Raw genomic sequence first — 26,296 nt, forward strand, 5'->3', positions numbered from 1 at the left:
TGTTGCCAACAACTTGGAGGGGGGAAATGGCCTGGTACTTTAAGATAGGCTTAATGAGATGTTATTTTCTTCAATGCCATGAAAAGCTTCAGCTGTCCATTTCCATACATTCAGGGCTTTTTTTGTAGCAGGAACTCCTTTGCATCTTAGGCCACACACCCCTGATGTAGCCAATCCTCCTGGAGCTTACAGTAGGCCCCGTAATAAGAGCCCTGTAAGCTGGAGGACTGGCTACATCAGGGTGTGTGTGGCCTAATATGCAAAGGAGTTCCTGCTACAAAAAAAGCCGTGATTAAGCTTATATTAAAGGGGCATGATATTTTTAAATCCAGTTTGTTGGTAACTTTGTGCCCTCTCCTGACGTTACCCTGGTAACAATTAAGTAGGATACTGTGTTAGTGGAGTACCTGCTCCATAAAATTCACTGCATGCTAATGCTGCTGCCAGACAGAGGCCATTTTAATTTCTCAAGCTATTGTTTGGTTTGTCTTGATCCCTGTGTTTTTGATGCTGCTTTTAATATTTGTTGCCAATTTATTGTTAAAATATTAAAATATGTATTTAAATATTTTAACAATATTTAATAAACATTACATAAATACATTTAAATATTCTAAAATATTACTTTAAAGGTTATTTATCTTGAACATTATTAATGGCAAAAGTAGGCTAGAAGTATTATAGATAATTTAAAAAAAAAATTATGTTATAGTTTTTTGGGCTTTTAAAATGTTTATTTTGGCCTTAATATCAGCTATAGGCCTCTTGAAATGAATGGTGAAAACTGAATTACTGGGACATTTAAATGTACATTCTGATTTAAATGTACATTCTGCAGCCAAAGTGTGAAAGTTCATGCACACAAATGTGTGAAATTAACAACCAAATATAAAATAAAATAAAATTTTGTCTTCCAAGGAATTCCTGTGAGTCTTACCAGACTGTCTACATCTATGCTTGAGTTTACTGCCCATTGTAAGGTTCCCATAATATTCATGGCTAATGTAAGAATAATGCCGATTTTTCCTTCCCCATTACCTGCAATTGAAAATACATATTTTAAATCCTCGTGCAATGAAAAAGTCAGCTGTCAAATTGTATCTTCAAATGTGTCTGGCAATATTTTGTTTCTTACATTGGTTTCTTATTCCACACAGTTTCTGCGAGTGGACATCTGGCCAGCTTTTGAACCGAGTTAGGTGGTCCATGACTCAGGGATCCTATTTTTGAACCTGATTCCTTTGATTCTGTTCTGCTTTTTACTGAACAGGAACTAAGTGAGCAGTATCCAGTTGAGCAATGTACCTGGTCAATTGCCATGTAGACTAGTGACCATAAAAATATGCCTTGCAAAGTTGCTTACTTACCACCAGTTCAGTTTTGCCCCATCTGTCACTTAATACAAAGCAAAGATGTGTTATCTGTGTGCTGCATCCTATTTTCTGTTACTGATAGTCCTGATTTTAGTTTTCCACTTGCTGGTTTCTTCAAACCAAGGGCAGTCTTGGTGATTCTGACATCCTGAGTAAAAGACCAGGATGGAGCCTCACAATCACCTGCCATGGTTCCCCTGACGCTGTGACAGGTGAGCCTGAGCCAGTGCTACTGACAGAAGCCAGCTTCCCAAGCCCCAGAGAGGGTGAGTGTGAGAGGCAGCAAATCCCTGCTCTTCTTGTTTGTCCTCCACCTTCATTTTTTTTAATCATGAGAGGAGGAAACTCTAGAAGTACAAATTTTGTATTCAGGTATCCCTGTCTCAGTGCAAAACATGAGACATCCACAGAAATCAGTAGTGATTCTCAATATTGTAGTGCTACAAGTACAGAGACTAATTAGCTTTATTTAACAGCAATGGTTTGGTGTTATTGTGCAGAAATGTAACTGGACCTCAGATTAAAGAAAGTAAACTTCAGCGAAATGTCACATCAGAGGTGCAGACACGGTTGGGTCAGGTACAGTATTTTTTGCACCATAAGACTCACTTTTCCCCCCCAAAAAAGTGGAGGGAAAAGTGTGTGCGTCTTAAGGAGCAAATACTGCAAAAAATTCACACAAATGCCTCTAAATTCACACAAACGGCTCTAAAAACTAGGTGCGTCTTATGTTCAGGTGCGTCTTATGGAGCGAAAAATACGGTACCTTTGCAAAAGCACATTCAGCATCAAGAAACACTGTCCCTCAAGACCAAACTGCACTTTATGCTGGGAAGCTGTGATAACTTTGAGCTGAAATAGTGAAAAATATTTTATCCCATACCTTCGCGACACATATGAAGAATTTACACAGGAAAGTGACTTTCAAATAACTCTCCTTATCTTTTCCTTGTCCTAAGATCACATTCACTTACAGTCAAAACACATACTAGTAGGCATAGCTGGTTCTTTTGGCTGCTGAGTGTCATGAGGCCACGACTACAGGTGTACCATCTGAAGCAAGCCCAGCTTTGTTGATCTTGCTTCCTTATCCTATCTGGCCAGTTGCAGGACTCCTCTACACTTATTCTAGAGTTGTTATTCCCTCCCATTTCTCCCAGCTGAAGCCAAGAACTTTACTTCCTTACGCAATGCAATTTCCAGGTAGAAATCTCTGCTACCCCACCATGTGCTATTATGTCTCCAGTATGGGAAATGATGGTTACAATATACCTGCCCGTCTTTTTCCTTTACCAGGATTAATAGCGGCTTGTCACTGGGGTGGGGGTAGAGTCTATCAGGAAAAAGCACAGTAGAAAAAGTTTTGGTTTTGTTTTTGTTTTTTTAAAACAACTTTGCCAACACTGCAATTCCAATCCAAACAGCTGCTTCTTATCACAGAGGTTTACAATTGATGATCTGAAGGCATTGTTTGGCCTCCGCTCTTTGTCTGTGGCACACAGCCTTGGATCCTAAGCCTTGCTTCTATTTGCACCCTGCTTCATCCATTGAGTAGGAGGTCCTCCACTATACAGTGCTTTCCTCTGGTGACAGCTGATTTCCCACTCATTGAAAGACACTGGTCTTGTATGAGCAGAACCTCCTAACAGTGGAGGAACACACTCCTTGGCTGACCACCTCCACAACGGAACAGTGCAAGTAGAACCTTGGGAAGTATAGTTAGTGTTCTCTTATACAGCAAGCTCTTCTGTAACGTGGCTGCAGAAGATGCTGAATGGAACAAGTCTGCATCCTCTTCCATGAATTAACGATGACCATTAATTCTTTGTATCCAGGTATTTTTTTAATATGTCCAATACTTTTACTTGGTAGAAGAGTGTAGCTGTGTACCTGTAGTTGCAATAGAAACAAATGTCACGATGATGAAGAATATGACAAAAATCATTTCCATTCTCATCTGGAACCATCGTAACGTGGACAAATAGAGGAACCAGTTTGCTGTGTGCAAATTCAGAGCTTTATGGAATAACGTCTCAAAATAGCGTTGCCGTCCAAAAGCTCTCAGTGTCCAAAGCCCCTTTAAGCTCGTAACCAGATGTGTGAAAATTGGACTTCTGGCTGAAAAGACAACATTTCAAGTATCTTTCACAAAATGAAACATATATCCATATGACAAATCCCTTCAGTTTCTGCTATGCTTGTTTTTGTTTATGGCTACGTAATTCCACTGAACATTCAAGATGGCATACTATGGATAGGGCTGCCAGGACTGGGTTGGGAAATACTTGGAGATTTGGGGAGTGTAGCCTGGAGATAGTGGGGTTTGGGAAGGGGAGGGATCTCAGCAAGGTACAATGCCATCAAGTCCACACTCCAAAGCATCTATTTTATCAAGGGGAACTGATTTATGACATCTGGAGATCAGCTGTAAAAGCAGGTCTCCAGGTGCCACCTGGAGGTTGGCCACTCTACGTGAGGTGACTATGCTCTTGCGTAAATATTTGCAAATATTGCATCTGAAATTGTATGCCACAAGATAAAGACTCTGCGAACCAACTCCATAATGGAATGCTTTGACACCATTCTATTCTCAGATCATTTCCCCACTAGACTTGTTCTGGTATCGGAGCTCTTTTACCCCTGACGCTTTCATCCAATTTTGCACAAGTTGCCGTGGGGCTATGGCTTGCCTTACGTCTTTCCCACAGCAAGCAGAAACAGGTTTTCAGAGAATGTTGCTTGTTGCAGGAAAGAGGTGGGGCAAATCGCAGCCCCAGAACAGTTTGTGCAAAATCGGACGGAAGTGTCGGAGGGGAAAGAGCTCCGATGCCAAAACAAGCCTAGTGGGGAATCAGTCTCAGTTTCGTTCATGTTATTTCACTGAGATCAAGGAAACACTGGCTGCAGAAATGAAGTTACTATGTATTAATTCATTCATTCATTCATTTGATTTGATTTATATCCCACCCTCCCCACCGGAGCAGGCTCAGGGTGGCTTCAGGTGGGCAGTCGTGTTGGTCTGAAGCAGTAGAACAAAGTTGGAGTCTAGTAGCTCCTTTAAGACCAACAAAATTTTATTCAGAATGTAAGGTTTCATGTGCATGCACACTTCATCAGACAATGAAATGGGGTACAGTGAGCCGTGCTACATTAGCGGGTGGGCAGTGGTTAACCATGCAAAGTAGTACAATAAAAATAGGGGATCTATTTGAAACTTTACTTTGATCCAAGTGTAGATTGGAAATAAGAAAAATAGTAATCCTTTAAAATAACCATGAAAAAGCATGCAAAGCCCTCCAAAATCAACATACTAAACTTGAAAGAATCCATAGTGAGTATTCCATAAAAATTCTAGTTAATTTGGGAGAATTTTGGATTTATAATAGTAAGAAGACTTGGATTTGTGTTTACTAAGCCAAGAACTACCCTTTCCCCAACAAATTAAAGTACATTTACTTCCTACAAATATGCATATCTAGTTCACAAAATCTACTGAAAATCCCCGGGCCAAAGGAGGCCAAACTGAAAGTAACAAGGGAGCGGGTCTTCGCGATAACAGCACCCCAATGGTGGAACCAGCTGCCAGAGGAGGTGCGGGCCCTGCGGGACCTTAATCAGTTCCGTAGGGCTTGCAAAACCGTCCTTTTCCAGCTGGCATATTAAGATGGAACCATCGCATCAATAGGCTATGTTTACATGTATATTAAGAATGTAGCACCATTAATTTATACAGTAATTAATTTATACTGTAATTTAAATTTTAAATTTTAATCTCATCGCTGTTTTTAGGAAATGTATTTTAATGGTTATGTTGTATTTATTGTTATATCATGGTGTGACCCACCATGTCCTGTAAGCCGTCCTGAGCCTGCTTCGGTGGGGAGGGCAGGGTATAAATTAAAAAAAATATATTATAAACATATTTCATATCTGGTTATTTTCTGATGTGTAACTGTAGCTACATTTCCTCTCTCTTTTTTATCACCAAAGCAGAGCACACTTTTCTGTGGCAGTTCTCTGTTTTCTAAGATAATGAAATCTTGCAATGGGGTATCAGAAGAAATTTGAAAAAGGTAGAATTTCTGTTCAATTTAATCTATCTCTTTTGCTGGCTGTACCTTCAGATTCCAGTTGTTTGAGCTGCTGAGAAGTATGCAGGAAGTATGCTCTTAACATAACAAAGGCTCCAATAACAGGCACAGATGCCAGGAAGATGTAAGGCTCTATAATGGAGACGACAGCTATAGCGCCAACCACAATAAATACCAGCTGCAGAAGGAAAGCAAAACAGAATAAATGTTTTCTTTCTCCTAATTTTACAAATTAGAAATGTCTCAGTTAATCTTACTGGATTACTAGTATATATAATCCCAGCACAGCCTTCCCTGCTAGGGCTTGCATCTGGGAACAAAGAAAGAAAGCCCTGTTATAGAAGTTTGGGAAATGTGAAATTGTTGAACAACTTAATCCAGGCCCTAGATCTGCAGCTCCATCATAGCTAACTGGCTAGTATAGCAGTTGCACTGAAGTCCATGATAACATCACCCACAGCATCAATTACATAGCACCACACTCATGACACTTTCATATTAGCTACATATGAAAGCAGCCAACCAACACATGGTGAGGATGGCATTATTCCCTAATTTCAGCCTGCCCACACCCACATGTAGAACTCAACAAAGGAAGGAATATAGAAATACAGAAGCCTCTGTTGTAGGAAGGGCTATGGCACGGCATGTCCAGTGGAAGCTCTTTAGTTCCTGGAAGCTGTGCAAGTGGGGATTTTCATCCTCTCATGCAAACACATGCTGTCTCAAGAAGCCATAATGTAGGTAAGAACATGGCAATTCTAACCATATCTCCTAGGAAACCTCCATGTATGTGAAATCTGTGTATTAAGGATTACAGCTATAACAAGTGTTGACATTCAGAACAATAGATTACCAGTTTCATTAGGCCACTTCAGGTAGCAATCAATCTATTTTTAAAAGGGTATTTTCAAGGCAGTCTGTAATCAATAACTTTCTTCATTACTTTAAAATATTTAGAGGCCACCTTTCTCTCAGGCCACTGGGAACCAAATCAGGTAACAAAATAAAACATAATAAAATCACAAAATACAAAAGACATCAAACAACTGAAACAGCCAACAAACCTAATACTGATTTACAGAATCTTGCTCCCAAAGTCCTAACTGGCTATAATACATCCAAGGGCGCTCTAAATCTCTTATAATGTTCGGACTGAACCCCCTTTGTAGAACACCCCCCCATCAAGATGGACAGTCTGTCTTAATTCATCCACGAAACTGTCCAACAGGGCTGGAGTGGCTACAGGAAAAGTCTATGGTTGGAGAGCAACAGAACACATCCTTGGGTCTAGAATAATTTACAGGTGTTGAAGTGCATGGTGCAGTTGCCATTATATATATATATGCTCATACACACAAATAAGGCACTTCAAGTGTGTGGGTCTCAGGTTGGAAAGGGTTTAAATAGTTTCCTAATGCACAAGATCTTATCCATCTTGCACTGATGTTCTAAATCAGGGCCAGATTTGACACAAATGGGACTCTCTGGAGCTGAGCCATGTGTGTCATAAAATGTAATGCCAGGAAGTGGAGACATAAACTTTATAAAGGATACAGATAAACACAATTAAAGGTATTATTTTTAACTTAAGATATAAACATGCTTAAAACTCTCATGATATTTTCTTTAAAATGGAAAGGTGGGGGAATAGTGAGACTTGTCAATGCAATTTTTAAAATAAAACACCAAGAAAAAGCACAAGGATCACAGCAGACTAATAATATAAAATGCTCTGATTCTAGGAAAACATGAAATGGCAGGGCATTGCAAGTTTCTCTCCCCTACCTATATTCATCTACTCAGATTGTTAATGGCTCTTCAGTCTAATATCCCACTTTGACTGTGGGTTCCAAGGTTCGAATACTCACTAGGTACCAGTTCTCAGGTCCATTCAGCAGAGATAAACTGGCTCAAAGCATCAACTCTTTATTTGCAAGAAGCTTCAACAGAGGATAAATACTGCAAAAGTGAAACTGCTTGATCTCCACTCCATTGAAATACATTGCAGCACAGACGAAGTTGTAAGGAAAACATGGAATGGATTTTCCATTAAGGTCTTTGGGGCTATCTGGGTGCAGAGTAGGGTTGCCAGGTCTGTGTTGAAAAATACCTGGAGACTTTGGGGGCGGATCCAGGAGAAGGGGGTGTTTGGGGAGGGGTGGGGCCTCAGCATGGTCCAATGCCACAGATTCCATCCTTCAAAGCAGCCATTTTCTCCAGGGGAGCTGATTGTTGCCAGTGGGAGATCAGCTGTAAAACAGGAGATCTCCAGGCCCCACCTGGCAGCCGGCAACCCTAGTGCAGAGACCTTAATGGAAAATCCATTCTGCATTTTCTATGCAGCTTTGTAAGCCCAGAACAGTTTCCAGCTGAAGCAGGCAAAGACAAGGCAGAAGGAGCTGGAAACCTTGGCGGCAGCCTAGGAGCTTCGAAGGCTGAGGACAGGAGTGGGAGAGGGGAAAAACCCTGGGCAGGCTGAGTGTGGGAGTGTGGGCAGGCTGGGAGTTTGACAGCCCTGTTCTAAATAATATGCTGGAACTTATATTCTAGGTCTCATAGCAACTCACCCAATGGAACTGGAAAACAAGCAATTATCACCAAATCAATTACTCCAGAATAGTTGTATTGATTTTAGAAAGTTCACAGTGGAGAAGGTTTGCGGGATGTAACCAAACCATGGCAAACAGAGATCTATAACAGAAGTCCAGTGGTACTTGTTTTATTTACTTCTGTTTTATTTTGCTATAATAGATTAACATGTATACACACACATATATACTGGAACAAATGAAAGAACACTCATCCAGGATGTAGTAGTCAGAAAGCCATGAAAGGAAACTTAATCTCAAATATTTAACAAGAGAGGCAATTCCCATTATTCATTCTTTGTCTCATCAGAGTGCAGGCAACATATTTCAGCAGCAGCACTGCAATTCGCCTTTCCTGAAGTTTTACATTGTTTATGTGCTGGCTCATTATTTGCAGTCAAACCACAACAATTTATGAGGAACAAATACTCTGTGGTAAGTGTGTAATGGTGTATGCGTGTGTGTGTAGTTGCAGGAATGGGGAATCAGGAGAAATGATGGGAGGATACAACCACTGAATTTTGGTGACAACATACAGGAAAATACAGGAAAATTTGTTGATCCTTTTCATGTGATCATATTTATCTTCACAACTGATAACTGCTGTCAAAAAGAGAACAAAATATTTCTGCACCATGCTACGACTCCACTCCACACCAATATCCAGTGGGTTTTTTTTTTTTTACAAACCTGAACGAAGTCAAATATTGTGAGTGGCAGTAGATCATCCAGTATTGCTGTATCCTTTGAGAATCTGTTGAGTATTCCACCTACATGGCGAAAGAGAAAATAATATAGGAATGGAGTATCTAAAAATGAAAATTTTATTTACATTGCTTCACATATCTAGTCTTTCTTAGTAGTGAACATGTCTGGTTATGTTATAATAGTGGTAGGTTTTAGCAATAATTCTGAATTAAATTGAAATCACTATAAAAATATGATGGGTAGCAAAAAGAAGAAGATGATATTGGATTTATATCCCGCCCTCCACTCCGAAGAGTCTCGGAACGGCTCACAATCTCCTTTACCTTCCTCCCCCACAACAGACACCCTGTGAGGTGGGTGGGGCTGGAGAGGACTCTCACAGCAGCTGCCCTTTCAAGGACAACCTCTGCCAGAGCTATGGCTGACCCAAGGCCATGCTAGCAGGTGCAAGTGGAGCAGTGGGGAATCAAACCCAGTTCTCCCAGATAAGAGTCCGCACACTTAACCGCTACACCAAACTGGCACCAAAAGACCGACACATAATACTTTGCATACCCAGCAATTCCTTATGCAGGATGAACTCCTGCAGTTCTCACTCGATTCCAGAAAAGTCAACATAGAATGTGGTCTTTTAGACAAAAAATAATAAGAAAATAAATAAGGAAAATTTAATTTAAAGCAAATCCCATCCTTGTCCTAAACATGTGGTAGTGGTGGTGGTGTTTTGACTGAGGCTCACTTCTACTCAGCATGTTTAGGATCACTTTTTCAACGGACTGAATTATCTCCATTCTAATAGATCAACTAGCTCAGGCCCAGCATCAGCATACCCTGACGTGGGACAACTGCAGGGACCCAGAGTTTCTGGCAGAGCCCACTGCTGCAGAGCCTCCCAAGTCCCAACAACACACTGCCAGAGGTTAAGATGGACAGGGCCACAAAAAGACAACACTCCAAGCAGGCACAGAGGCAATATCCCCATCTGCATATACGACCCAGGACAATCGGGAAAAGTATATATGATTGTGAAGGCCGGTTAGTGCGAACTGCTATATGAATTACCCTGGTGATGTAGCACTTTTGTGCGGGATCCACTTGGAAGAAGTGATCAGTGAAACAAGAGATTAGTTGACTCCTTGTACAGGACTCAGGATTACTATCATAATTATCCCTTGATGAAGTGCTTTAACATAATAAACCTTTGAATGAACTTTCTGAACGAACTGTGGGATTTCGTAATCCTTTATTCTGCATTCCTTGTGGATTTATAGAAGCAGGAAACATATAGTGAAGGTTTCTGCACTTTATTGTGGATTGTAATTGTATTGGAATATCGGAATACATTTTATGAGATGCTTTGACATGTATTTGAAAAATCATTATATAATTCGATAGAGTTTGCCTAGTACTTTTTGTTCTTTGGGGTTATGATACCAATTGGTATTGTGTTGTGCTTTCTTGCATAACCTTCTCCTTGTAGTAAGAATCCCCAGTTGATTTGGAGGCCCTCCCCTTGCTTCAGGGTTATCAGAAAGTGGGGGAGGAGTTTTGAATGTCCGCTGGGCATTCTATTACACCCTAAGGAGACCGATCCCCACAGGGTATAATGGAGAATCAATCCATGGGTATCTGGGGCTCAGGAGGACTGGGTTTTTTGAGGTGGAGGCACCAAATTTTCAGCATAGCATCTAGTGCAGGGGTGGCCAAACTGTGGCTCGGGAGCCACATGTGGCTCTTTCACACATATTGTGTGGCTTTTGAAGCCCACATCACCCCATCAGCCAGCTTGGAGAAGATATTTGTCTCTTTAAATCACTTCTCCAAGCCAAGCCAGCTGACAGCTTGGAGAATGGATTTAAAGTTAAAGTTGCTTACTTTCCACCTCCCTCTCCCTCCTCCCTGCCAATCTTCCTTCCTTCCTTCCTTCCTTCCTTCCTTCCTTCCTTCCTTCCTTCCTTCCTTCCTTCCTTCCTTCCTTCCTTCCTTCCTTCCTTCCTTCCTTCCTTCCTTCCTTCCTTCCTTCCTGTCTTGTGGCTCTCAAACATCTGACAATCATGTCTTGCAGCTCTCAAACATCTGATGTTTATTCTATGTGGCTTCTGCATTAAGCAAGTTTGGCCACCCCTGATCTAGTGCCTCTCCTCACCCCCCCCCCCAAAAAAATTTCAAATAGATTGGGCCAGAAGGTCCAATTCTATGAGCCCCAAATCAGGTGCCCTGATTCTCTATTATTTCCAATGAAGGGAAGGCATTTAAAAGGAACATGGTCTCTTTATATGTGATGGTCAAAACTACCTTCAGAGTTAGGGTTGCCAAGTCCAATTAAAAAAATATCTGGGGACTTTGAGTGTGGAGCCAGGAGATGTTGGGGGTAGAGCTATGAGCAAGGTTGGAACAAGTACAACTGAACTCCAAAGGGAGTTCTGGCCATCACATTGAAAAGGACTGCACACCTTTTCAATGCCTTCCCTCCATTAGAAATAATGAAGGATAGGGGCACCTTCTTTGGAGGCTCATAGAATTGGCCCCCCTGGTCCAATCCTTTTGAAACTTGGAGGGTGTTTTTAGAAAAGGCACCAGATGCTATGCTGCAAATTTAGTGCCTCTACCTCAAAGAACACCCCCCCCAGAGCCCCAGACACCCGTGGATCAATTTCCCATTATTCCCTATGGGAATCGTTCTTCATCGGGAATAATAGAGTGCCCAGTAGACATTTCCCTCCCCCCACCCAGGTTTCTAAAGCTTTCTAAAGTGGGGAAAGGCCTCCAAACCGGGGAATCCCCTGCCTCCACCTGGGGATTGGCAATCCTCTCTCTCTCTCTCTCTCTCTCTCACACACACACACACACACACACACTTACTGAGTCTGGTTACTTGCTCTGAAAATGAAAGCAAAACAAACAGAAGCTGCAGCTGACCTTCCCCATGAAGTGCTTCCTGTTTCCTGCTTCCTGCTCAACTTTAAAGGCACACAAACAACAGAAACACACATTTTAAAATGGGACCTGTTTGCAGGTTGCTGGAGTGCTAGAGGTACATGGTGGCTGTGGGGCTTCCCCCTGCCGGCCAGCTGGCTGAGGGGGGAAGCCTGTAAAACCGGGGGATCCCATGATGGGACCTAGGGATTAGGAAGTCTAGAGTTCAATCATGCTTGTCACAACCTTGCTGCTGACTCCACCCCAAAAGTCTGCTGGCTTCACCCCCAAAGTCCCCATATAATTTCTGAGTCAGACCTGGCAACCCCAGGAAGTCCTGGTGCTAGTTAGAGGAGAAGAGGGGCCCCAAAGCATTCTCTGCCCAGGGCACTCCTAAACCTGGAAGGGCCACAAACTGGTTTGTGAATGAAGCTAATACGTGGGGCAAAACTCAAAAGTTCTCTGTATAAAAAGAAACCCAATGCAAATGGAACGAGCTGATCTGGGCCTACCTGCTTTCAGTGTGTTGAAGGAAGACATGGGTGCCTGGAGGACTGCATGCAGCATTTTGCGGTGAAGAGTTTTAGAAACTGTTATCAGAGTATGCACCAAGGGTAAGCCTCTGAAGATTCCCAAGGCCAGCAATGTATCTGCCACTCCCACATAAATATAGAAGATGTAATAGGAGCTTGTCTCTGTGACAATAACTGCATAGTTGTCAGGCTCATTCAAAGTAGCGTTCTGTGGCTGGCTTATATTTGTAGTAGATGGAACAACAGTGCTATAAAAAGCAATATAAAAACATATTGTCATTGCAAGTTACTTCAGTATGTTACACTGGAGAAGGAATTTAAAATTGGTAATGAAAGATGAAACCTAGGTTTCTGTTCAGTCCAGGAGGATGCATTGTCTCGAGTTTCATTACCAGCTGCAATTCAGCAGTCTCTCTAATCTCCCTTTGAAATGCCTTTGTAAGAGCACTGCTATTCTTAGGGCAGCAACTGAATGTCCTGGAAGGTTAAAATGTCCCCCCCCCCACTGGTTTTTGAATGTTGTGGTTTCTAATCACAGTATAAAGAGTAAGAGTCCAGTAGCACGTTCAAGACTAACAGAATTTGTGGTAGGGTATGTGCTTTCATGAGTCAGTGCTCATTTGTTCAGGCTTATTTCCATTTATTCTTTGCATTCTCCTGGACTAAATCCTCCTGCACAAAATTGCGACCTAGGTTTCCTATCTCATTACCAATGCTGATATCTCCATGCCTACTACCCCTCGGCATATCAAACCTAATCCACTCACAGCTACTATTGCCATTTAGCATCTGAAATTATCTTTATAAAGTTTATATCTCTAGTACCTCATGTTACATTTTATGGCACGCATGTCATATCCAGTTCTCATAACCAATGAATTTGACACCTCTGATCTAACTATTACACTACACTGGCTTTCAATAAAATTACCTTACAGGATGAAATGCATTTTAAGAAAGTTGAATAGAAGCACAGTGTCACCCTAAGAGAAGTTATATGATACTTCAAAACCCACTGAAATCAACTTGTTGCCTGTAATGTCTTCCTAATCCTAGTTCTATTACATTATTTATTGGATGTCTTAAACTTTATTTGAAATTTTTAAATTCTGTTTTCTGTCTTGAGCCCTGACCTGGATAGTCCAGTCTAAACTGGTCTCCTCCGATCTCAGAAACTAAGCAGGGATGGCCTTGGCTAGTATTTGGATGGGAGATACTGGGCGTTTTCCCACAGAGCTTACCTCAGAGCGACGTCCCTCTTCACCGTGCAGCGTCTGCGCAGATTTCCCACCAACTGCTCCGCATAACCAGGAAGTGCCGGACCTTTTGCGTCGCAGATGTAAACCGCTAAAAATCAGTTTACGTTAGCGACGCAAAAGCCGCGGCTCTTCCTGGTTATGCGGAGCAGTTGGTGGGAAATCCGCGCAGACGCTGCGCAGTGAAGAGGGACGTCACTCCAAGGTAAGCCCTGTGGGAAAACGCCCACTGTGTATGTGGACTAATGTGAATAGTAATATGTGTGTTCCTGCCTGGCTCATTGGAGCCTTAAGGACTGAGCTTGGGACGCATGAACAATGGGCAGCAGGATCCAAATCCCTGTTGCCTGCTCCAATCATGGGCCCCCTGCTGGTTATTACAGTGGCAACAAAGGTGGGATCCTGGTGAGCGAGGAGCCCCAGCAACCGGCACTGCACTGCGCATTGCTGCTCTCTGCATCCAGCTCCACACATCACATCACTCTGCCAGATGACATGGCTACGGCGCCAGAAATGCTGCCCGAGTTCGACGTGGCTCATCCCAAGCTGTGGGAATCCTGGGTCAAACAACTCCAATACTACCTCATGGCCCAGAAGATCAGAAACTGAGAGGAGGACCAGCAGATGAAAAAGAACATCCTGCAGAGTACTTGTGGCATCACCACCTTGAGGCTAGCCGAGAGTCTGGTCGCGCCAGCCATACTTGAATCATCCTCCTTCAAGCGGATCATCACAGCGCTGACCGGCCATTTCGCCCCCCCAGCCAACCCACCTGACCTGACGGCTGTAGTTCCTTGACAGGCATCAGCAGCCTAACGAGTCTGCTGTCGACTACCCCACCTTCTTGCACAAAATTGGGGTGAAAGCAGAGAACGCTGCCTGTTTGGAAGAGGCCCCACTTGAGAAATTCACGCATGGCCTCCGCAACAGAAAAACCCACCGGAAGATTGCAGCAGAGGACAACCTGACATTGGAAAAGGCCCTAAAAATTGCCACAGCAGCCAAAGAGGCAGGTAAGCACAAGGGCCACCATTCCGAGGCCAGCACACACCAGCTTCCACCCCCTGCAGTGTCAGATGACTCAGACGGGGATGACGCTCTCAAATTGAACCCCACGACACCAGCCTCCACGTGCACCAGAGCCAGCAACATCCAAGGCCTATGCCAGCTGTGGTGAGCCCCATGAACAGAGATCATGCAAATTTAGGGACACCATTTGCCACCAGTGCAGAAAGATGGATCACCTGGCACAGGTCTGCCGCTCGAAGTCATCCCGCTCCACAGCCCAATGACAAAATGGCCGACGCTATGAGGCTGACATTGTATAGGAGCTGCACTCCCTCACCACATCCACCAGTCAGGTTTGCCAGTTATCAATGCCCTCACTGGACAAGTAAAAAACAACTGCGGTCATAGAGGGCACTCCATGTAGGATGGAGATAGACTGGGGAGCTACCTTTATGGTACTCTCGGCCAAGACTCTGAAACAACTGTGCCCCAAGGGGGGGACCCAGTTTGCACCCCTCACCAATAGTTGTTTGGGACTTCCAGAAACAGGTCACCGTGTCAGGGTAAAATATGGGCTGTACGAGGGAACCCTGCCACTGCTAGTTGTTGCAGGAAACCTCACGAGCTTACTGGGCCGGTCGTGGTTCAGTCCTCAGGGGATCCGCGTGATGGGCATCCATCAGGCTCCCTCAGGCATGGACTTCCATTTTCCCTTCGAAAATGGACAGAAAATCTGCACAGACCCATTGGAATACCAGTAGGCTACTGTGTCGGATAGGATGCTGGAGTAGATGGACAACTGGTCTCTTCTTATGTTCTTAACCCATTGAACACCATGGAACTTACCTCGTAGAATTGACTGCATACATGACAAATGCATCATGCTTTTCCAAACAGAAGAATCAAGTATCTTTGTAGTAATGTGATAGAGTTTGCCATTTCTGCTATCAAAACCATCCCTGAAGCATCACTTAGCTTTTTAAAATATAGAATGAAGTAATAATTTTAATACTCACTGACTGATAAACCACAGCCCAACCAGAGATGCCACCACCTGAGAGTAGGAAAGAGGCAGTTAACTTTCTTTAGTGTTGTCTTTAGTTCTTTCTAGTTCCCTTCACCATTACTTGTTCATATGCCATTATTTACTTAGAGACTATGTAGAAAAGACTGACAAGAGGGCATGCTAGGGCATGAAATAAAGTGACTGCAGATTTGTGATGTAAATTCCCTTGGACATACGTTAATTTACAATACTCCTATGAATGTTAAGAGACTTCTAATTGTTGAATTTGGTTACAATTAGTAGTTCATCATTTTATTATTGTTATCACATTGGTAGATTATGCCTATGAGATTGTTTTAGCTTGTTTTCTGACTTTTATGTTAGACTTTTAGATATTACTAACTTGCTTAGTCTCAACAATGTTGTAAAACACTGATCAGAACATTGACTTATAGACTTTTCTCTCTTTCTAAAGCTTAGGAATTGAGTAGCCTCATTTCTAAATTAATTAATATGTAATCCTTGCTTTATAAGTATAGTCTTATTGCTCAGTTCACACCACTGTAAAATACAGCAAGCATGATGTAACACAGTCATTGCATATATAGATGTCCTAATACAAACATTAGGTATGAACAGGGGTGGAATTCTACCAGGAGCTTTTTTGCATATTAAGCCACATACCCCTGATGTGGTCAATCCTTCTGGAGTTTACAGTAGGCCCTGGACTAAGAGCCCTATAAGCTCTTGGAGGATTGGCTATATCAGGGGTGTGTGGCCTAATATGAAAAGGAGCTCCTGCTAGAATTCCACCTCTGGGTATGAATTTACAATAATTGTAAATGATAAAAAGTCATTTAGAACTACTATCAACAATGGCCCTAACATATGGAGTGCCTATAATTACCCATGTAGAATTATAATGCTATAGCTCTGAAAATTGCAATAATAGTGCTGCTTTCATTAAAGTTGCTATACAGGCTGTTCACATTAAAATAAACGTAACAAACACAATATTCTTACCTCCACCACGAAAATAACCACACACATAATTAATACAAAAATCAACTTTTTGTGGACAGTAACGTATCTGAAATATGTATTCCACGTAGTAACAGTAGTCATGGTCTCAGCATCATCCAGGAAATATTCCTATCAATAAAATTAACAGGAACATAATTAAATTGACTAACTTTGCTTGGTCTTCTGTTATCCATAGTAGACCAGTTCAGGTGGATAGCCATGTGGGTCTGAAGCAGCAGAACCAAGTTGGTCTGAAGCAGCAGAACAAAGAAGTGTACATGCACACAAAACTTCGTTGATCTCACAGGTGGCGCTGGTCTCATAGTAGATCAGTGTCATTAGCACCTCATTCATATGAATAAAAGCTAATTCTATCATTCAGGTATACATAAAATGTTGTTATCATTTTCCATATTTTTTCTAAAACATTATGTGCGCATAGGTTCACATGCTAAAATCTTTTATAACATTTATTCATTATAGTTCATTTCCATGTGTCTTGCATCTGACAAATAGCATCTGGCTCATAAAAGACTGTGCCATGATAAATTTGCCAGTTTTATGATGCCGTGAGGCAATTCATTGCTTAGTTCTTTGAAAACAAAACATTTCCAGCAAGTTGTTGAGATTTCACCTAAGTACTTCCTTGTCTAGATTTCTAATGAGTGGGAATTTGTTTGGTATTCATGCTAAATATTTCAATCCCCAGTCCATTTGAACTGCTAATTTGGCTTAATTTGTGAATTGCCGTGAACATTATCATGGGGTCACTCAATGCAAAGCAACCAGTTTTTACTATGTCTAAATATTGTTATCTGAAGCACAATCCAACTAAATAATAACAGGTCATATACCAAAGTAACTACTTCAACATATTAAGAAAAAATATTTGTGATTACTAGGAAGAAGGCCTGTTGTGAAGAAAAATACAATGGGCTCTAGAAAGAGGCTCTGGGTGAGTGCCCCCCACCCTTGTTGTCTTCGCACCCACCCAAGTGAAGGCATTCACTCCTCCCCCTCACCTCAAGGGGAGCTGATCTCTGCCATCTGGAGAACAGTTGTAATTCTGAGTGATCTACAGTCCTCTCCTGGAAATTGGCAACACTGGTCCCCCAGGAGGAAATGGCTGGTTTGCATTATGTATATATGGCATTGTGTGTATGGCATTGTACTTGTATGAGGTCCCATCACTCTTCAAACCCCACCCTCTCCAGGTTCCACCCCTTAAATCTCAAGAAATTTCCTAACCTGGAGTAACCCTATCTCTTCCCTTTATCTGCCCCTCTGACTTCAGCTTTTCATTGCCTTTCCCCTCCCTGCAGCCTCTACATAGGAAAAAGACAGTCTTTCTTCATAATGGGGGAGACCAAAGCAGCTTACATCATTCTCCTCTCCCCTTCCCCTGTGATCTATACAACAACCCTATGAGATAGGTTAGGTTGGAGGTATGTGACTGGTCTGAAATCACCCAGTTGGCTTCCACAGCAAGAACCTGTGTCTGGCAGACCCTGCTCTGAAGCCCTAACTCCTATACCCTTCTCAAACTCCACCACAGAATCTCCAGAAATTTTCCACCAACCCAGAACTGGCAGCCCTTATTTATTTAATTTCTATTCTGTCCTATCCCATGAGCAGGCTCAGGGTGGAGTACAACAAATTTAATCAAACAACAGTAACATAGATAATTAACAACACATTTAGCAATTAAAACAATAAAAGCAATTATTCCAGTTCAGGTGGAAGACAGACTAACCAATCTATAATACAAACAGAGCTGGAACCAATGATACAGCGATACATCAGTTGTTGTTAGTCTTAAGCACAGGACTTCAATCTCTCCTTCTCTGTCTTGCTTTCCCTCCCTCTCTCTCTTCTTCCCTCTCTGTATCTGGTCTGCTGCCAGGGGACACCATTCCCCCTCCATCTCTGGCTGTTTCCCTTCCAGAGGAGGAGAGGGAGGAGCTCTCAGCCAATCATGGGAAGGCTTTCTGCGGCTCATTCCCCCTCCTCCCTCAGCCAATCAAGGGAAAGGCTTTCGCTGGCTATTTCCCTCCTCCCCCATCCATCAGCCAATTGAGGGAAGGATTTCTTTATCTCCTCTGTGAAGCAGTACAACAGGCAGTTCAGCCAATGGGAGAGCAGGGAGAGCCAGCAACTGCCAGAACCAAGGTTGGCTGCCTTTTACTGACAGAATCAGCTTGGCTGCCTAGCAACAGCCACTCAGGTGGAAGAGAGGAGTGGACTCAATCAATGCCATGCACGTACTCTTGATTGATAGTTTGATGGGATTGATAGTTTGATGGGATGCAGTGCAATCACAACCAATGAGGGAACTTGGTTTTGCCAAGACAAAACAGCTTTTATATATATAGGATATCCTGGCTTTCTAGAATCTTCTCAAACTGGCTATATTTTAAATGCATAATTCAAGGGAGATGTAATAGAAGAATACATTACTAGGTACGCAGCAAAGAGAACCATGGTACACAGACATTTGTTACCAAAACAAATTTAGCCATAGTACTAGGAAGCACATACCTTTAAATCATCCTCATTAAGTTCTTCAGTTATTTCCACCACACTGTCCCGAGACAAGCGCCTGGCATAGATGTCTATCTCAGAAGACTGGTGGACTAGTGACATTTTACGTACGGATATACTGCCCTTTTTGTAAAAGCTCTGAGCTGGGTGAACTGAGGTTCGGGTCATCAGGTTAAGCACAGACTGCCTTCTCTGTCCTCTGAATGTGGGGCCTGCATTAATTACATTGCTGCGTGGCAGAATTGCCTCCCCTTGTTCAGAGTCTGGTATCAAAGACAATCTTCTTTCTGTTGGTTCAACAGGAACTTCTTCGATACCATTGGCCTGCAGAGGTGTTTTTTGCATGAGAGAGAACTTCCTGCTGGAATTCAGTGCATTCATAATGACAGAGTTCTTTCTCTTTTCAGTAAAATCTGATGTTTGTTTAAAGGAAGTTTTTTTATTTTTATTTTGAGAACCCATTCCATCATGGTCAACAGAAATTCGTCTTAGAGTTTCAGTAAGAATGGAGTTTCTTCTTTCTGCACTGAACTGATCAAAAGCATCAAATCCCATGAGTTCAGAACTGAAATTGGGCCTCTGACCCTGAAGTTCAGGAAATGTTCCATAGAAATAGCAGCTTCCTTCATGCAAAATTAGTATCTTGTCTGCTATCTTTAAATGTTCCAGCTTTGAAGTGACAAGTATTCTAGTTTTGTTGACAATAAGCTTGCAAACACAGCTTCAAAAAACAAAACAAAAAAAATTAACAGTTTTTAAGAGCTAGGGTGTTCCTTTCTTTCTCTGAAAATTCAATTTCACTCATTCTTGTAATTTTTTAAAAAACAACAACTTGCTAGCTCAGACTCAGCTGAAATCACAATTTCACAAATTCAAGGTGTATGAAAAGTCAGTAAATTGAGGCACTAAGAACTGTAATGGGATATCTGATTATTATACCCTTCAACGTAACCTTACTGTGCTCATTTTCTGGAACACCATTGTAGTGACTTATCTGTTTCCTCACCATGCTACAGATCAAATTACCTTGAGCAAATTCACTTTTGATTTAATTTCAATTTAATTTAAGTGTCAAAATATTATAGTCTATTAAGGTGGCTTGCAGCTTCATCTATTGCATGACCACCAGATATATTCTTTGTGGTTATGTACCCTTTTCTAAGTTTGCTTTGTGAAGACTGCTAACAACCAAAGCAGACTGCAAAAAAGTTCAATTGCAATTTCTCTAGACTGTGTGAATGATCAACAAAAATAGTGAATGAGATTTAATATAAACTTCCCTGAGATGTCAAAATTTCTTTCAGTGAATAGTTTGCTTTCCCTGCCTCTTTTTCTACATCACTTTGAAATTAATACCAAATATTGTTTATATACTTCAAAGAATTCAAATACTTGGGATTTATGCAATTTAAAATCATTTATTGATGTGTTTCATGTGTTTGAGCTATGCTTTGATGTTGCCAAATTTGTGCGTTGTGGGGGTTGTGTAGGATATATGCATAATTTAGATTTTTTCCCCTCAGTTTCTATCTGGAAGGGGTGCATGCTTTTGTACAACAATGGCACATTAAAATTATATTCAAAAGCAAAAAAACTATCATAGAGAACACACCCCATATCATATACATACACCCTAATCCAGGAAGCAGTGATGAAATATTACAGCAGTACAGGGAGAGACAATACTATAAATGTAATAACTTCATCAACCTGAACTCTCCATAGAAGCTAAAATGACTACACTGAGGCTACTGTATTTTGGTCACATTATAAAAAGACAAGACTCACTGAAAAAGACAGTAATGCCAGAAAAAGTTAAAGAGAGGAGAGAAAGAAGAAGACCTAACATGACATTAATTGACTCTATAAAGGAAGCTATAGTTCTCTCAGTTTGCAAGACCTGAGCAAGGCTGTTATGATAGGACGTTTTGAAGGACTTTAATTTATAGAGTCATCATAAATCGGAAGCAACTTGACAGCACTTAATACACATGCACAATCATTTCTCAGTGGTAGAAACATCAGTAACTAGGTCCAGGTAGGCAGTCATGCTGGTCTGAAGCAGTAGACCACAGGACTCAAAATTTGTTCTATCAGCAACTAGGGAATGAGCGACAGAGCCTATGGGATATCACAAAACCAGTCAGGGTAATCTCTTTTGCTACACTTGAACATGTGAACAGACCTCCTCATGTTTCCCAGGTGGTAAGCTATATTCAATCAAAGACCAGTCTTGTTATCTTTTAAATTCCATAAAGTAGTTCATAATGTTTAAGAGTAAGTTTACAGGAAACAAATACAAGTTTACAGTGTCATGACATGACCAGTGTTCCTCTAAACCGAGTGTGAGCTAGCTCAGTTTTTTTCTCATACATTTTTGTCTTTGCTCAGGAAAAATGGCCCCAGAGCATAGTAATTTATGCAGTGGCTCACAGTTTTATTGCCAATAGCTCACAATTTTATTCCACTAGCTCACAAAGTAGAATTTTTGCTCACAAGACTCCATAGTTTAGAGGTAACACTGGACATGACCAAAAAAGGAATAATTGAATCTCAGAATGAGGAGCCGATATTGATTTAAAAGGACTGATTATATTTGGAAGTTTTACAATAGTCATGGAATGCTATCTATTTCACAATGCTTTGGTCTTAAACTAGTTCTTAAAAATAGCAAGTATTTATACATACATAACAACATCTGTATCTGAAAATGTATTTCTTGAGTTCTAGAACTATGTTACACAAAGTCTTTTCTCTCCAATTAGCAGAAATAGCCTCTCTCAAATAAATAAGCAAATAGGTCAAAATACACCGTACCTTTCAAATATTTCTTTTTCTGTTAACATATCTAAATAACCGAAAGGGGAATCCAAGAGATACAAATCAGCATCTTTATACACTGCTCTAAATGAAAGACACAGAAATTCATTCAGTACACTCTATAAACTGAGGGCTTAGAGCATTTTATCTGGAAAACTTTTTATTAGCTATAATATAGTTACATTCAATTGTCACTCATTATGACATTTAAGACAACATTTACACAAACCATCTTCGTCAGTCTCTTCCCTCCTTCCGCTGCCCTTCTTACATAGAAAAGACCAGTAAGAAACTCTTTCTGGTGTCCTGTAATGTATCAATACATGTGCATGTCTGAAGACACACACGTGTGCACGTTTTAGAGAGTTAACAGGAATTGGTTTGTAACTGGGACTCTTTATGTGAAAAAGGGAGGAATGAGGTCAAAATTCAAGGCCAGCAGAAAACCAGATTCACACACACCCATGCTTATAGCTGGTTAAAAGCGACTCATAAATGCAAACAATATCTACTATTACAATCACACAAACGAATATAATCCACTATTAAACTTTAGCAGCGGTAGAAAAGATCTATAACTTCAAATTTAGGTATGTTACTATTCTCACTGAGCTGACCAAACCAACAAATGGCACTTTGCTTGGAGAGCACATCGTCGTAGGGCTGCCAACTCCAGGTTAGGAAATTTCTGGAGATTCGGGGCTGTAGGTTGGGGGAGAATGGGTTGGGAAAGTACCTCAGTGAGATATAATACCGTAAAGAAGCCTCCAAAGTAGCCATTAGTCCAAAGGGTGTGATAGTTTTGCAGGCTGATTTTCCAGCATGTGTACAAAGTTGATCTTTGTAGAGCTATGCCTTCCCAAAAAGCAGCCTATGAACACGTCCTGGTTCTCATAGATGAGGGAAGGTGGTTGGGGGGCCAGACATTCACTCCCACAGCCCAGCATTTGTGTAATTTTCAGTATTAGGCCATCTAAGAATCATTCCATCTAAGAGTCATTCAATATTAAGCCATCTAAGAATCATTCATCATATATGAGCAGGGCTTTTTTGAGCAGGAATGCACAGGAATGCAGTTCCAGCTGGCTTGGAATCAGGGGTGTAGCCTAATATGCAAATGAGGTCCTGCTGGGCTTTTATTACAAAAAAGCCCTGTGTGAAACAATGATGACATCAGGGGGGGGTGGCCTAATATGCAAATGAGGTCCTGCTGGGCTTTTTCTGCCCAAAAAGCGCTGTACATGAGGGTCCATCTACACATTACAGAATCATAAAGCTTACTGGGGAATAGCGCAATGACTTTCTATCAGTCATATGATAGGAGTTTTATGCCTCACAGATCATACTATATCTCCTCTGTTTGTAGATAACAGCATGTAGGAAGAAGAGGTTGTAGCCTCGTCCAGCTGTTTCTGCATCTTTAGACTACGTCGGGTGGCAAACAGTAGCTCTCCAGAAGTTTTTTGCCTACATCTCCCATCAGCCCCAGCCAGCATGACCAATGGCTGGGGCTGATGGGAGTTGTAGGCAAAAAACATCTGGAGAGCTACCGCTGGCCACCCCTGGACTATGTCATTGTGCCACTATTGGCTCAGTTGTGAAACTTACATGTAGCTATTTTTACAATGGAGCAGCTCCATCAGGTGGTTTGAGGATGTGAAAACTGCAGGTGGGGCGGGGGGGGGGTCCTACAGCTTTGTTTTGGGAAGCACAGAGCTGCCCTTGCATGCATCCTTGTGTTGTTCTCCAGAAAAATTAGGATTTTGGAATGTATAGGTAAAATATAAGCTGCAGTGACTTGGCTTAGAAAAATTGAGAATGGTGTTCAGGGCTTTTTTTGTAACAGCATATTAGGCCACACCCCTCTTATGTAGTCAATCCTCCAAGAGTTTACAGGGCTCTTATTACAGGGCTTACTGTAGGCTCTTGAAGGATTGGCTACATCAGGGGTGCGTGGCCTAATATGCAAAGGAGTTCCTGCTACAAAAAAAGCCCTTATTGGTGTTGCAAGCAACACATTTGTCCACAGTGCTGCAACTTCTGACTGCTCTTGTAAGTGCTGACACAATGCTAGACTCAGCTTGTAGTAACAGTGAGTGTGACAAGTGTATATCTTACACTTCAGCCTACAATACCTCAAGCATAGCTACTCATGCCATTAAAAACCATGAGTCTTTTTTTATTAAAGAAAATTGATCATTCCAAATTCATACTAAATACGAAAAGGAAGTTCAGGATTATTTCTGATATTTGTCTTTAAATATCATCAGTTAGAAATTTTTGCATTTTTCATACCCCAAAAGTTCTATTTGAAAAACATTGCAATCTAGCAAAGAATGAGTCAGGTGATGACTATTTTTTTTAGGATAATTGTAAAAAAAGAAAAAGAAAAATCAAGGCTCTGAATTCATAAAACAAAATTCTTCTCTCATGCGTAAACACATTTCCATTGAATACAAGAAAAATTATGTTCTGATAGCAAAGTGTGCAAATATGGGTAACATTTATTAAAAATTTAATAAGCTTATTTCAACTCACCTGGCTAGGGAGATTCTTGCTCGCTGACCTCCACTGAGGGTGATTCCACCTTCACCCAAAACTGTGTCATCTTTCTCCAGAAACTTTGAAATATCCTATTAACATGATTTAAAAGAAATATACATTTTCTGTTTTCAAAATCCACCAGACCTCAAATTCTATTATAGTGAGCATTCCAACATCAGAGAAAGGGAGCGTTAACTTTCAAAAGGTTATACCCCCAAAAAACTTGTTGCCTTCTGAAGCGCTGGACTAAAATCCAGCCATTCTACAGTAAATCAACACAGGAAAAACTCTGAAACCACCAAGACAGCAGAAACTGTGAACTAGTTTTTATAAGCATTTCAGCACACCCAAATATTTTGATTGTAGTGATAGGATTGTCAAATGTGAAGATAGGTAGCCCATTTTGAGCTGAACTTAAATGGCACACATATAAAATGTAGCGATATCATTTAGTTGACAATTATCACTTATTTTTTACATCTATCTTTTTATGGCCCCCTTCAAAAGGGGGTCCCCTGAGAAGGTGAGGCAATGGCCACCGGAGGGGGTGCACCAACTAGGGAAGCGAGGTGCAACAGCCCTCTTTCACCATTTCTAAGCCAGAGATGATTCAACACCGTACCATGAATGCTGTTATAACACTTTTGACTTTTTATGTCAAATTGATTTATTAACTTGGTTTTATCTCTATTAAATTCAAAACTGTCATTCCTCATCTGCTTTCAGAAAAGCAGAAGCCAGGAAGTTTTTGCCAACAATTACTTGGAAGCAGAAACAACTTGGAATCCCGCTTAATGAATCCTGTGTGGCACAATGGTTAGAATGTCAGACTAAAACCCTTAAGACAGCATATTGAAAGAGAAAGCAGATTCTTGCATACTTCCAGCCTCTGCAACAAATCAGTGTCTTTATTATTTCAGTTTACAGCAAAGGCGCTTTCTAAGTGCAGTGTTAAATATTTATCTTTGTTGGCAGCCAAGAACTCTCAAATCGAGTAATATTTACTTTAGGGGCGGTCACAAAGGATAGCAGCCTGAATTCTCTCAGACACTGGCTTTATGAGAATTATTGTGCATGATCAACTATGTCTTGAGTAAAAGTGGTATTTATTCAGTTACATAATTTAAAACCCAACAGCTGAAAAATGAACATAGGTGGCCCGAGGGAAGTACCTAATGTGCACATGAGAATATTCGCTTTGAAAATGTGCTAGGAAAATGTGATGCAGAAATACCCCTTTGCTGTTTTTTTCAGGATTCCAGTATTTCACTGGACAGTTCTTATCAAAGGAGAGTATTGAGTTACCCTAGTATCTATGTATGCCTCTTCATTCCTCCCTCCACAGCTCACTGAAACTACTTCAAGCAGTTCTGCCTACAGTAATAATATCTGACCAAAAATCTGCCTTTTAAAAAAACCCTCAACAAAGCTGATTACATATGGCACCAAACGTGGTTTATATGGGTTAATGAATTGTGTGGATAAGCTAATGGTGGCACCTATCCAGTTTTCAGTTGTCCACCCATACTGGAATTACTGCAAATATTCCCAAATGGTGGGCATAGTTTGCAGTTCAGACTATAGTAACATTCTAAGCAGAGCTGCATCCTTCTAAGTTCACTGAAATCAATGGTCTTAGAAGGGTGTAACTCTGCTTAGGATGGCACTGCTAACTGATTGAATAATGTTGTTCAAAGCTTGTGGTATCACTAGGTAAGCCTTAAGCACAACTCCTTACGGATCCCTTTGTTAAAATATTCAGTAATTATTCAAGCTGGCTACAATCTTTACACATATATCAGGGGTGGCTAACAGTAGCTCTCCAGATGTTTTATGCCTACAACTCCCATCAGCCGCAGCCATTGGCCATGCTGGCTGGGGCTGAT

At 41.3% G+C, this 26,296-nt stretch overlaps 1 protein-coding gene across 1 annotated transcript in view; it reads right to left on the reverse strand.

The window, feature by feature from the left end:
- The window catches only part of CFTR (CF transmembrane conductance regulator), a 138,877-nt gene that overhangs the window by 32,242 nt on the left and 80,339 nt on the right, over positions 1-26,296 (reverse strand). The window contains exons 12-21 of the mRNA XM_060244846.1: positions 24,405-24,499; positions 21,864-21,950; positions 19,044-19,767; positions 16,506-16,634; positions 15,493-15,530; positions 12,192-12,460; positions 8,746-8,825; positions 5,492-5,642; positions 3,264-3,491; positions 938-1,038 (exon numbers count right to left, since the gene is read on the reverse strand). Coding sequence (XP_060100829.1) covers positions 938-1,038; positions 3,264-3,491; positions 5,492-5,642; positions 8,746-8,825; positions 12,192-12,460; positions 15,493-15,530; positions 16,506-16,634; positions 19,044-19,767; positions 21,864-21,950; positions 24,405-24,499 — 1,902 coding nt within the window. The remainder of the gene's footprint in view (positions 1-937; positions 1,039-3,263; positions 3,492-5,491; positions 5,643-8,745; positions 8,826-12,191; positions 12,461-15,492; positions 15,531-16,505; positions 16,635-19,043; positions 19,768-21,863; positions 21,951-24,404; positions 24,500-26,296) is intronic.

This window comes from Heteronotia binoei, chromosome 8 (genome assembly GCF_032191835.1).
Source record: "Heteronotia binoei isolate CCM8104 ecotype False Entrance Well chromosome 8, APGP_CSIRO_Hbin_v1, whole genome shotgun sequence".
NCBI lineage: Eukaryota > Metazoa > Chordata > Lepidosauria > Squamata > Gekkonidae > Heteronotia > Heteronotia binoei.